This window comes from Hippopotamus amphibius, chromosome 1, assembly GCF_030028045.1.
Source record: "Hippopotamus amphibius kiboko isolate mHipAmp2 chromosome 1, mHipAmp2.hap2, whole genome shotgun sequence".
Classification (NCBI taxonomy): Eukaryota; Metazoa; Chordata; class Mammalia; order Artiodactyla; family Hippopotamidae; genus Hippopotamus; species Hippopotamus amphibius.
The window spans coordinates 13196466-13210000 of record NC_080186.1 but is presented as its reverse complement, the minus strand read 5'-3'; the positions used below and the strand labels follow the sequence as shown (position 1 = coordinate 13210000).

Here is a 13535-nt window from a genome sequence, read left to right as displayed (position 1 = left end):
AGTACAGTGCCTGGCACACAGCAGGAGCTCAATAATGAGGGTTAGAAAGGTTACCACTACTCTCCAGTGTCTCGACCTGTTCCAAGGTCTGCTCTGGGTTCCAAGGACACCCTTCCCTGTGGTTTCAACTCAGACAATTCAGTTTCTTCGTACCCAGGTGCCCAAAGCTCTCCTTCCCCACTCAGTCCTGAGCATCCCTGGAGGAGCTGGCCCCAGAGTCCTTCCCTGGTCTCACTGTCCTCAGGAGGAGCCCCTCTGAGCTCCTCCATCCCGGCCTGTGGGGTTCAGGCCAGCCCAGAGGTATTGGACTCGACATACTTATTTCATTTCACACACATCGAGTTTGGGCCTCTTCAACCTCACATCCAGAGAAACATGCAAATAGATGCAAATGAGTCCCTGATTTATGCAAATTAGCATGCAAATGTACGTCCCTGGATTTGCCAAAGAAAAAGGCCTGGTCACCTAATTTAGCAGAAATAACAGGGGGAAAAGATCATATCTGTCAGTCAGAGTTAGGTTCAGGCTCAAAGAACTCTGGAGGCCCTCTGGAATGGAGCTGAGGGATCCCTGGTCACCCTGGGCCACAGATCCCCCCCAGTCCTTGGAACCAGGAGCCCCCAGCCCTGGGTTTGCGAACAGAGTCCAGATTCACAGTGGTGCCCAGTTCCCCTGCAGCTGAGCTCCCAGGATATGCCTTCCCTCCAGATGGGGCCCTGGAAGAGGATGCTCCCCAGCCCCGCCTCCCCACCCACATATACCCACGTGCTCACTACCGATCAGGCCCATGTTAATATCATTCTATTGAAAAGAGCTACCACCGAGTGGGCAGGCCCTGTGCTGAGCACTTTGCACACCTGACTCCTTCACTGTTGGCAGCAGCCCGGAATAAGGAACTGTTATCACCATCTCATAACAGGAGAAACCGAGGCCAGCAAGTGGGAGGCCCCACATCTGTGAGATTCCCCCCAAACCAGCGTTCTCTCCCCTACACGTTGGGTCTCTAAGGACCTTCTCTTTTCATACCTGTGTTGGCCTTGAGGCTGAGCGCTCAGCTCCAGGAAGGCAGGGACTGTATCTGCTCTGGAGCCCTGCCCAGAGCCTGGCGCACAGCAGTGAGTGAAGCCCGCTCTGGGGTTTCGCTTGCTCAAACACAGACATGTTTTCTGCAAACTCAAACCACCTATTTCGTGGACCCCTTAAACAGCCCACAGTGGAACACCTATCAGTATGGTGTTCACGGCACTTTACCCTTATTTCCAAAAATGCTTGATGGGAGGCATCAGTGTCTCTGTGTCCTAACTGATAGAACTTTCCGCAGACACTGCTGGGTTCTCCAAGCTCTGCCTCTCTAAGCGAGGTGCTAAGGGCGCACAACGTGCCTGGGTGTTGAACGCTCTAAAGAGGAGCATCTCAGATACAGACGCCTGGCAGGGCTCCTGTGTGAGATGATAAAAAGCCAGTTAATGAGGGCTCGCCGTGGGCCAGGGGCTGCGCGGAGTATTTTACATGAATTAACTCATTTCATCCTCATGACAGCCCATGCGATCAGTGCTGTTACTATCCCCACGTTCTAGAAGAGGAAATCGAAGCGAAAGGTCCGCAAACTTTCTGTGGCTTGTAGTGGTACCTGGGCTCCTGTTCTCACACCTCTGTCCTCAGGCAGCAGAGGGAGGGGGCGGGGCTGAGGATAGGGTGGCAGGGAGAGCAGGGTTAAGGGTATGGGCATTAAGATCACAGCCCTAGGGTCTTCTGTGCTGTGTGACCCTGGGTAAGTGACTTCACCTCTCTGAGCCTCTGATTCCTCATCTGTAAAGTGGGGATAATAAGAACCTCCTGGATGGGGGGAGGTGGTTGTGCCATTTCCTTGCCATCAAGGTTATAATGCACTTAACACGGTGCCTGGATGCGGACGAGAGCCCAGCACCTCTGGGTTACTGCTGGGCAGGACTTGGGCTCTCAGGGGCGGGGACCCATGCGTCACACACAAAGTGGTGACAGAGCCATAACTCAAACCCGCATCCCCAGCGCCCCCTCCACCCCACAGCCTGCCTGTCCCTTGGGGCTGGCTTCCAGAACAGGGCAGTTGTAAGATCTGCTCCCAGCAGAGAAGGAGTCAGCTGTCTGCCTCAGGGAGAGAGCCCATAATGGCCAGGCTTCTCACCAGGAAAGATGTGTGGTTTCTGTTGACATGGAAAGATGACAAGAAATAGCTCAGGTAATTATACTAACCTTCCTCAATTTACACATCCTTGCTATTTGCCATTTCCCCAGGAAAGTGTAAATGAGGAGCTGGGAGCGGTTCAGCAGCACTGTAATTAGGTCTGTGTTGTGAAAAAGTTTCTGTTGTGTGTCCTATTATCAGATCTCTTCATGGTTGAGGGTTCTGCCTCCCCTCTCAGACTGGGAGCTCTCCAAGGACAAGATTTTCTCCGCTTCAGGCTGGGGGTCTCCACCATCTGATTGGAGAGTCCTCCAAGGGCAGGAATAGATCTCCCCCATCAGACTGGGGTCTCCTCCTGGGGAGAAACTGTATCTTCCCCATCAAACTGGCAGATTGCTGAGAGTTGGGCTGGGTCTCCCCCATCAGGTTTGGGGTTCCCTAGGGCAGACCCACGTCTCCCCATAGGACTAGCCTCTTCTCCATCAAACTAGGTGAGAAGGGCTGAGAGTCCTCCATCAGACTGGGTGCTCCCTGAGAACAAGGACCTCTCCCTCATCAGACTGGAAATATTCTAGTCTGGCTCTGTCTTGCCCATCAGAATTGTGGGGTCAGTGCTGTTAACATTGTGTTCTGTGGCTGAAGCTGACTCTGTACTTGTGCGCACCCCACCCACGTGAACACACATGCACGTGCGTGGCAATCTAAAGAAAGCAGGCATCGGGCCCACAAGAAAGCAGGCTTCAGAGGTTCTGTGACCTCCATGGAATAACTGGACAGGTCTTTGGCTTATATGTGTGTGTACTGGACTTTCACAGGATCACATAAAACTTGTTGGTGGCAGGAGGGCTGGTTCCCCTTGGGCAGGGCTTAAAGAAGCCTGACATGGTTCTGGCCTCAGGGAGAGACAGCTAAAGTTCCCTTGAACTGAGCCCAGGATTTGGAAACAGGCCAGGTGAGCCTGGGCCAGAACATAGCCCCGAGCCCTAGCCCAGACCCAGTCCCTTCTGGCACCAGACCTCCCAGGATGGCAGACCTCTGCCCCGCTGTCCTCGTCCCTCTCCCCGAGCTGTGAGCACTGCACGTTACTGTACTCTCTGAGCCTCCGTTTCTTCATCTCCCTCCCTTTCCAGTTAATTTTATGTTTTGTTGTTGCTGTTTTTGTTTGTTTTGTTTTAATATTTATTTATTTATTTGTTGTGCCAGGTCTTAGTTGCAGCGCACGGGATCTTTATAGCAACACGCAAGATCTTTTGTTGTGGCACGTGGGATCTTTAGTTACAGTATTTGGGATCTAGCTCCCTGACCAGAGATTGAACCTGGGCCCCCTGCGTTGAGAGCACGGCATCTTAACCACTGGAGCACCAGGGAAGTCCCCCTTTCTGGTTAATTTTGAAGATTCACTGAAATAATGCTGTAGCAGTAGCAGCAGGACTAGAAGACGCAGTAATAATAGTAATAGCTAATACCTAACATCTACTCTCACAACCACCCTGCAAGGAAGGCATTATTAACTCATTTATTCAGCTGAGGACATGGAAGCACAGAAGGCTGTCACTTATCTAAGGCCACATAATAAATACGTGATAGAGCCAACATTCAAATGCAAACCTGCATCACTCCAAAGCCCGCATCTGCTGCATCACATCTCACTGCCTCCAGGAAGCCTCCCTCAGTTGAATCTCCTTGGCACCAGTACCCTGCTTGCTGGACTACGAGTTCCATGAGAACCGGGACAATCTCATATCTCCAGTGATTCTAGTGCAGAGGTGCCCGGTTGTATAGCAGGTGTGTTTGAGATATAAGCCCATGGTTTATTTCCATCCCTTATAAATCTTGATGAGTCAACATCTCTCTGGCCCCCACCCCACAAAAACAATGCCACATAGCGTGTGCATGTGTGTGTGTGTGTGTGTGTGTGTGTGTGTGTTGCAAAGGAGGAGAGGGAAGGTGTTATGGGCTGAATGTGATGATATTTGGAAGTGGGGCCTTTGGGAGGTGATTAGGTCATAAGGGTGGAAGCCTCATAAAAGGGATTAGTGCCCTTGTAGAAAGAGGAAGAGCTACCAGAGCTTCCTCTCTCCATCACGTGATGATACAGCAAGAAGGCAGCTTGCAAACCAGGAAGAGAGCTCTCACCAGACACTGAATCATCCTGCACCTTGATCTGGGAATTCCCAGCCTCCAGGACTGAGAAAGAAATTGTTTAAGCCATGTAGTGATGGTCTTTTGTTACAGCAGCCCAAGCTAAGACCAGGAGGATGAAACCTAGAAGAAACAACCCAGCTTTGAGTTCCAAATTAGATATTTTTGTGTCTATAGCAAGACTATCTTCTTGAAAACCTGGTTTTGTTGGAGAAGAAAACATTTAAAAATTACAAAAGCCACAGTCAGCTCTCCTGGGCACTCACTGTGGCAGTGCATGCTCTACTGGGAGCATGGGGGATGCTCGGCCTGAGGCCGTCTCTCTGGCTGAGCAGTGAGGCAGGCTGGAGAGCTGGATGAATGGCTCTGGGAGCAGCCTGGGCCAGAGACCCTACTGATGGGAGGTGGGGATAAGTGCCTGGCGTCCTCACCCCGCAACTGAGGCAACTCTGAGTTTCTGCACGCTTCCTGAGCTCCCAGCCCTGTTCACCTGCTCAGTTAACACACCCTGCTCTGGCTTCTGTCCCATCCCTGTCTCACATCTCCTCTCAGTATCCCCAACTTGAATCAAAATCCTTGTCTCAGGATCTGCTTCTGGGGAAAGCTGAGCCAAGTCATTTCCCTCAATGAAACAAGAGCAAAGCTCCACATCTGAATCCAGAGACGCCCCCCCCCCCCCGCCCCCGCCACCTGCCACAGGCTGCTGAGCAACTCTCCCCAGGCCGGAAGTCCCATTTTAATCAGCAAATCAGAAACAGGGCAGACTGGAGGGGACAAGCCTGAGGATGGACACTGCCTGGACTCCCGGGGAGGGAAACACACTCCCAGCCCACACCCTGGGCCTTGCAAGTCCAGGAGAAAGTCAGGAAGGTGGAGGGGTCTGCGTCCCTGACATGCCCACCAGGGTGGGAGAGGGAGAGCAAGGAAGGGGAGGGTCTGAGCCCGCAGGTCTGCGATGGCCCAGGTGGTACGTGTCCTCAAGTGGGGGGAAGGACAGCAGGAGGGGGCCAGCAGGCTGGGGAACCCACGGGTGCGCAGTGAGCAGCCTGCCATCAGCCTGAGATCCCCAGTCGGCAGAGGAGCAGAACCCCAGCTGGGAGATGGGTCCAGCTTGCAGCTGCCTCCTGGTGAGGGCTTGTCTGGAGGCTGTGTCTGTTCACTGGGGGTAAAGAAAGAGTGGTTTTCCCTCTCAGGCAAGGGCAAGAGGCCAACGGCACATGGACTGATACACTCCAGGCCCTTGGAGTTACAGCATCCACATCTCTCACTCCCTCCACCCCAACCACAGGGGCCCCAAGAACCGCCCAGCCCACCTCAGCCTCAGAACCTCACCTAGGACCCACTCCCCTAGGCTCTTCCCCAGACCAGTTCTTTGCCTCCTGTTTGACCTTGAACCCCCTCCCATTAGGCCTCTCCCCCACCACTCTACCTGAATTCCTCTTGTCAAGGTCACTAACGGCCTTCACGTGGCTAAACTGAAGGTCAGTTCTCAGGCCTCGTCTTACTCTCTCTGCAGCACTGGACACGGAAGATCATCCCCTCCTCCTTCCCATATGCTCACGTGGCTTCCAGGATGCTGTGCCCTCTTGGTTTTCCCCTTCGTCCCAGCCGGACCTTCTCAGGCTCCCGGGCATTGTGTTCATCTCCCGGACCTCCCAACACCTGCCTTCCCTGTGCTGTTCTCACATCTCCTCCATCTCCTCTGCTCCCTTGAGATACAGCCAGGCTCACACCTGCCTCTAGCCTGGACCTCCCCCTACAGCTCCAAACTCACAGAGCCACCGTGCCCTCTGCTTCTCTGCTCTGATGTCCAATGGCAACTCAAATGTAACAAGCCCCAAAGCCAATTCCTGGTCTCCCCCTAGAAAACCTGCCCTCCCACAGCTGTCCCCATCCGCCTCCTCCAGTAAATTGCAGCTCTGTCCTTCCAATTGCTCGGGACAGACACCTTGGGGTCATCCCTGACTCCCCTTTCCCTCCCAGCCCATCCATCAGCCAACCCTGTGGGCTCCAGCATCAGAATTCACCCACACTGGCCGCCGCCCCTCGCCTCCACCACGCCTACCATGGTCCAGCGCCAGCATCTTGCACCCGGATTATGGCAACAGCTTCCTGGGTGGTCTCCTGACCCTCACGCTTCTATGCCTGCCCCCACGCACTGTCCTCAATTTAGCAGCCAAGAGTGATTGTTACAAAGCCAGAGACAGATGGCCATCACTCCTCTGCTCAAAACCCTCCAATGACTCCCCCTGTCACCAAGGGAAAGGCAAGGCCCCTCCACGATCTGACCTAGTAACGCGCGACCACTTCCCACTGCGCCGCCTCCCTCGGCTGCAGCCTCCCTCCTGCCTCGGCACCTTGCACATGCTGTTCCCTCCGCCCGGAATGTTCTACAGCCTCACGTCTGCTCCTCCTTCGGCTCTTTGCTCAGATGTCACGTCCTCAGTGAGGCCTCCCCAGCCACCTTGCTGAACATCAAAGCCGCCTCCCCAGTACTCTCTATCCCCCCTTCTCTGTGTCATTTCTCTCCAGAGCACAGATGCCATCTGACACATTTTACTTATTTATCTTCCGTTCCCTCTGACCCCTCGTAGAATGGGGGACAGGTGTGTGGTGTCTGGTTCGCCAGTCTGCCCAGTGCCCACCTGGATCTGGGTCCTGGCACATAGTAGACTTTCAATAAACCCTGAACGAATGGCACTCCGCTCCCGTGGCAGGGACTCTTTACCATCTCCTCCCCGAGACACAGAGAGGTTAAGGCGCTTGCTGGATGTCACACAGCTAGTAAGCGGGGGAAGCACAGTTGAAACTCTGCCCTGTCGCCCAAGTTTTGCTCTTGTAGGCGGAGTCGCCTGGTGGCTGAGAGTCCGCTCTGGCTGCCAACGGACCTCAGTATTGGCCTTGACACTTTCCGGGAAGCTGCTTAATTTCCCTGAGCCTCAGATCTCTTACCTGCAAAACGAGGCACACAGAGCAGCTTCTCAGAGCGCGGCTGTGAGGATGAAATGAGCTGGGGCACCCAGAGCGCGTGTGGTTATTATTACTCTGATCAATATCTAAAGCGAGGGCCTCCTCTCCTATGCGAGGCACGTCCTCCAGGCGTCTCGGGAGCCGTTTCCGAAGCCCCCAATCCTCCCTCGCTCTGTTGTCAGGGACTCGGGAGAGGAGCTGTTGACTGATGATAATTTCACTACAGTAGCAGAGTCAGTCAATTGCTCAGTGACGGATTTCACAGGCCCCATCACATCTCCCGGGTCCCCTTCAGCTGAGCGATCTGCAGGGCTAGGATCTAAAAGGCCCGCAGAGCTCTCAGACGCTAACTCCTGCACGAAAGGGGGGACTTTTTAATATGAACAGTCTGCCTCAAATCGTCCGGAACAAGGCAGGCTACGACGACACACGCCGTCATCACAGAGCTGCCTCTGGAGGACCGTGCTGGAGCTTTCAATGGACTTGCTACCACTCGTCCACGGCAATTCTGCAAGGGGTCATCGTCCGCGTTTTAGAGATGAGGAAACCAGGGCCTGGAGGGGAAGCGACGCTCTGGAAGACAGCCAGCGGGGCTCTTGCAGAGCTGGACATGACCACAGGCCTGCCGTGTCCTAGACTCCAGACTTGCCCGTCGTCCCAAGCAGCCTCTGTCTACCAGTCGCTGTCCCAGGGAATGTCTTGTCCAGCGCCCCCTGGGAGCCCCACCCAGACAGGGCGCTCAGTAATTAACCTAAGCAATGAAAACAAAGACATGTCCTTTATCCTGTTTGTACTTAGAAAGGACCCTCCTCTCCCACTGGAGGTGGGCAGGACAGTAATGAGCCTCCCCCTGCTACAAAATGGGAAACTGAGGCCCAGAGAAGAGGGGTTCATCTGGAATGGATGTAGTTGGTCAGTGCTCAGGGCCAGGGTTCCTCCAGACACAGCGTCCCCCTCCTCCTCCTAGGGACCCACGCTGGACCACTCCCCCGCCCCCCAGGAATAAGCCAACCTCTGCGTAGACTGCTCCCTCCTCCAGGCCCTTCCCCTTCCTCTGCAGCACCCTGGACCTCCCCTAGCCCTCGCCAACGGGCTCATGCCTGCCCTACCCTCTGAGCATGCACTTCCTGAGGACCGGGATGGCCGAAGCCTTGCTCACCTCCGTGACCCCAGCAACCAGCAGGGTGCCTGAGGACAGCGGGGCTCAAGGAGTGAACGAGGGAATGGCTCCTCAGTGGGCGAGAGCCCACCAGGTAGTCGGGACACAGCTGAAACGGCCCCTCCCGGACGGCTGTTCCTGCCGGAGCTTCCCGTGGAATGGCGTCGAGCTGTGCGGCCAGGTCTCATTGCGAGGTTTGCCTCCCACCTCGGCTCCCCTCCTCCCTGAATCCTGGTGTGGCCGCCGTTAAGTATGGAAGGGAGGACAGATGGGTGGGTGGGTGGTGGGCAGACAGACACGCAGACAGATGACAGAGAGGTGGATGGGTGGGAGGACGGAGGGAACACTTCCCTTCCGGGTGGTGGGCGTGGGTTTTGGTATTTTTTCTGCAGGCAGCTCTAGAAACTTACGGATGGAGACTGAGACAGATCCCCACCCCACAGCCTGGGCTCTGCTCCCACCCCTGGAACTCACCCCCTCCTCCCTCAGACCCAGCGGGCTCAGCCCCATCCTTGTGTCGCTCTGTTGCCCATAGCAACAGCCCCAGACCCACACCCTCCACACAGTGAAGCCCTTCAGTTCCTTTTTCTCCCAGCCTTGCCCAATAGATGCCAAGGCCTATGCCTCCACACCATGCCAGAGTTGGGGCCCAGCCTTTTCTTCCAAAAACTTTCAGAAAAGAAACTCCCAAGAGCCCTTCTCCGAGCAGAAGAGACCTTTCTGGGGTGATGGAAACAGTCATATCTGTGTTGTCCACTGCGGTTGGCACTCACCCCCGGGGCACCTCAAGCCACACTAGAAATGTTGCCGAGACCAACTCGGCGACTCGAGGTGAGTGACGGGTGCCGCAAGCTTGAGGAACACACAGACACAGACTGAAGAGAAAGATGGGACCGGGGGACTCAAAACCTCTAGGATCAAGAGCCCTGCTGACTCATCCCACGTTGCTTTTATTGGTTTCTCGGCTAACATTCTCAGGTTACTCCCATAAACAATCAAAGGCCTCACATGACTGGGGCAATGCTCCTTGTTTGCCTCCTGGGTCCGAGCTGAGCAGGTGTGCATTTGAGCTGGGTGTGGAGAGCAAAACAGCCCTGGGGGCAGGAGACCTCTCTCAGATATTGGGGGTCTGTGCCCCACCCGTGTTGGCCCCTCTGCGACTGTGCCTGTCTTAGGTTGTTCCTCCCTTGAGGAATCTTACCCGTCTCTGGCTAACCAGTCATCCTCCAGGGCCAAACACGGTGATATAAGGAAGGCTCTATGCACCACCCCTGTTGGCCCCTCTGCGGCTGTGCCTGTCTTAGGTTGTTCCTCCTCTGAGGAATCTTACCCGTCTTTGGCTAACCAGCCATCCTTCAGGACCAAACAGGGTGATATTAGTCTCCACGCCCCGCACCCTCAGCTCCTCCACTGCTCAAGCAGGACATTCTGAATCCCATTGCTCGGCCCACATACTTCAACATTTTCAAGGTTTCAAAAAGGTTCCCGAATGTCTTCCCACAAAATGTGGCTAATGGGACTGAACAATGGAATCTGTGATTTTACTTCATTTTAATTAATTCAAACATTAAATAGCTACATGTGGCCAACGGCAACTGCACAGGTTAGCACAGTTCTAGGGTCTGTTCTCACAATGCCTGGCCTCGATCCTGCCTGCTGGTTCCAGAACCCCTATCCAGTGACAGCTGCTCTGTCTCTTGCCCATCACATCTCGAAGCAAAACAAAACAACAGCCCTCAGTCCAAGTACTGATGTTATTCTTGCCTTTTATTCCAGCATCTCCCAGAGCTCCAATATGTACAGATTTTATTTATACACATATAATACACCATATATACGTATTTATATATATTCACACACCAGCCCACACGCTCTCATACACTCACACGCACACGCCCTTCCAGGAGGGGCGCATGGCCGCCCCTGAGCCCCGCTCGGGCCTGGACAAGAGGCACTGGGCTCGCCAGGCAATTGTGAGGTTTCATGTTTTTTTGCTTTTAAAAAGAAGGCCATCTCCTCCAGAGGTGTCCTTCCTCTCCCCAAACCCAAACCACTCCCCTAAACACTCTGAAAAAAAAATTTTTTTCTTAAAAAGGAAGAGGTTGTCCTCTGCTCTGCTCAGGTAGTTACCGGAGTTCCAGGCCGATCTGCACGGCCCCATGCAGGTCCCTGGAAGGTGATGCCACCCAGTACTCCCTGGGGACCCTGGAGTGCCAGGAGGGTCCACAACAGGCCAGGAGCCGGGCATGGCTGTGGCCAGGCCTGCAGCTGCGCAGCCTGGGGGGCGCTATAGAGTCAAGGGCACCTGCCAGATGAGGAGGGCGCTGTCCGTCTCCCCACACGGGGCTGGCTTTCCACCGCCGCCCGGGGCGCTGCCGAAGTTGCGGTAGCCCTGCCCGCCGGAGATGATGGCCACCGAGCAGATCTCCTTGCGGTGGGCGTCGCGGGCACAGGGCCGGCTGCGCACCCAGACATCAGGGTCATCAGCCATCTCATAGATGGAGCCGTCCTCCTCGCTGTGCTCCAGGGCGGAGCCGTCCGTGGGCTCCGGCTCCCGCACAGACAGCAGCGGGCCCGGGAGGTGGGCGGTGGAGCGCAGGCGGTACTGCAGAAGGATGCCCTTCTTGCGGGTCAGCTCTCGGCCCACGTGGCTTGCGGGCACGGGTGCCGGCTCGTGAGCCTGCCCGTCTGGCTTGTCCTCCTCGGCCTGCGGCCCCTCGGCCTCCTCCTGGTCGCTCCGCAGGATATCAGGGGCCAAGATGCTGGTGGCCACGGCCAAGAAGGCCACAGGCCCACAGTGACCATTGAGTGAGACCATGCCTTTCCCTGCAGGAAGAGGGCAGAGAGAAGGGGCCCAAAGGCCCAGAGTTTTAAAGATCCAACAGGTCTCTTGGAGGACTTTCTGGGTTTTGGTTTCTTTTTTTTTTGTTGTTACTGCAATCTACATTGGCACCTTCCCAGAAGGCGATGGGTCTGGGGGAGGGCTCTCCATGCTCCAGGGCTACTTTCTTTGGAGAATCGGAGCAAGGAACACGAGTGACTTTATAAACCACATGGGGAACCTCGGTGTGAAAGCACCTGCAGCTCCCTGCCTGAGCCATCATCACGTCTCCATGCTTTTGCCCAAGCCATTGCCTCTGCCTAGAGAGCCTTTCCCATCCACCTGACTCTACAACACAGCCTTGAAGCCCAGCTCAGCTCCTCCACAGGGCACCCTCCTTGCATTCACCCATGGAGAGATGACCACTCCTTTCTCTGTGCCCCACAGACTCCAGGATGCCTGCCATCATAGCACCTGCTACCCTGGCTACAAGCTGCCCCTACCAGACTGTCAGCATTTGGGGGCTGGGTCTTTGCCCAATGCATCCCTGCAACCCCAGGACTGAGCCTGGGATGAACGAATTGACCTTTGTGATAAATCATGAAAACAGGCAATTTTGCAATTTAGGAAGAGAGTCTTCCTTGGCAGAAAGGCTTGAGATCCACCTGGGGCTGGTCTCCCCCAGGGCTTCTCCCTCCCTCTCCACTCAGCCCTCCCCTCCGGCAGCAGCTGGAAGAGGCCACTTTGTCATCACTCTTAGGGCAGAGGCAGAGAGGGGCCCAGAGCTCTGGGGTCTTCCCTGATCCTGGACCCCAGTGCCACACTCAGGGCAGCCCTTCCTCTAATCCATGCAAACACAGCTGCACATTGACCCCCAGCCCCAGGAGCCCTCAGTTATTTCTATCTCTCGAGCCTGGACACTTTGAAGCTGCTGTGGGGAGGGGGCAGAAGGGGCCCAGCCAAGCTTCTACCATTAGTCAGGTGTCTCAGCCAATCCTCAAACCATCTGGCCAATATGCCTACTGTGCCCATTGCCAGATTAGGTAACTAAGACTCAGGAAGAAGACGCAGAAGGAGACTGCAGGGCCAAGGTGATTTAATTCCACTGAGCCATGGTGCGATGACAGAGGGTGCTGGAGAATGGACCCCCACCCCTACATTAGAAGAGAGCACAAACATACGGGCACAAGAACCACCCTTCCCTGGCCGTGGGCAGCTGACTCCCGGGGCCCTGAAGGACCAGCTCCCAGAACCTCACCTGTGATCTTAGGGATGCCTTCCAGCCGAGGCACAGGCAGCAGGACGATGACACCCTGGTCGGTGCCCACCCAGAGCAGACCCTGGCAGATCAGGAGGCTGGTGACACACAGGTGCTTCTGGCCTGTAGAGGGAGAAGCCAGCGTGAGCAGCACATCCTCTTGGGGACGGCAGTGGATGGTGGCCACCATAGGTGAGAACACGGCACAGTCCAGGCTCCTCTCCTGAGATAAGCAAGAAGCTGGACCACGTTGTGATTAAGGCGTGGGGCTTGGGAGGCTGACCTGGCTGGGGTCTGGCCCCTGGGTCCCCCAGCTGAGTGCTCCTCCGACCCAGCCTCCGTTTCCTCCTGTGTAAAGCAGGGCTGCCTTGAGGATGCAATGAGGGAATGCCACAGTGCTGGCCCACGTGAGAGTGGCTGGCTTATCTGGCACAAAGTGTAGGCTAAGGGCCGTCCACGCCAGGGATACAACCAGCCAGCTGGGTAGGGAAGAGAGGCTGGGAAGGCGGGGGTTTGCGGCTGAAGCAAAGCAGACGGTGCAGACAGGATGCACAGGGAGGGGTCTGGGTGAGTTGGCAGTCTGTTGCAGCCCCTTGGTTTCCAGCCCGGGCTTGACATGCTGCCCTCATGGGCCCTTCCTCCACCCTGCAGTCCCTGGGCCCGACAGGGAAACAGGCACTCCGTGCCAGGAACTAGCATGTTTCTGATGCCAGTCCAGATTAGTTCCTACCCGGCAATCCCCTGGGCTGTCTCTTCCTTTTAGTGAGAACAGCGATGGCGGGGAAGGTGAGTCCCTCTGCTCTTCACAGGGAGGAAGCACAGTGCGGGCTGCACAGCACGGTGGCCGAGAGCAGGGCTGTCGGGCCAGGTGCTGGGTTCAAATCCCGGCTCTGCTACTCCCTGGCTCCATGTCTCGGGGCCAGAAACAAAACCTCTCTGCGCCACGGTTCCCTCACTCGCAAAAGGCGACAGTGATATTTCAAAGCCTTGTCCTGAGGAGTAAATGAGCCAATGATGATAA

At 55.6% G+C, this 13535-nt stretch overlaps 1 protein-coding gene across 12 annotated transcripts in view; it reads right to left on the bottom strand.

Annotated features, from left to right (window-relative positions):
• Positions 1-10184: 10184 nt before the first annotated feature.
• ARHGEF10L (Rho guanine nucleotide exchange factor 10 like) overlaps positions 10185-13535 on the bottom strand; it is a 159885-nt gene continuing 156534 nt past the window's right edge. For all 12 annotated transcript variants that reach the window (XM_057697827.1, XM_057697814.1, XM_057697820.1 and 9 more), the window contains 2 exons: positions 12515-12637; positions 10185-11261 (listed from right to left, as the gene is read on the bottom strand). In XM_057697827.1, the coding sequence (XP_057553810.1) occupies positions 10723-11261; positions 12515-12637 (662 nt within the window). In that variant the 3' untranslated portion in view covers positions 10185-10722. The remainder of the gene's footprint in view (positions 11262-12514; positions 12638-13535) is intronic.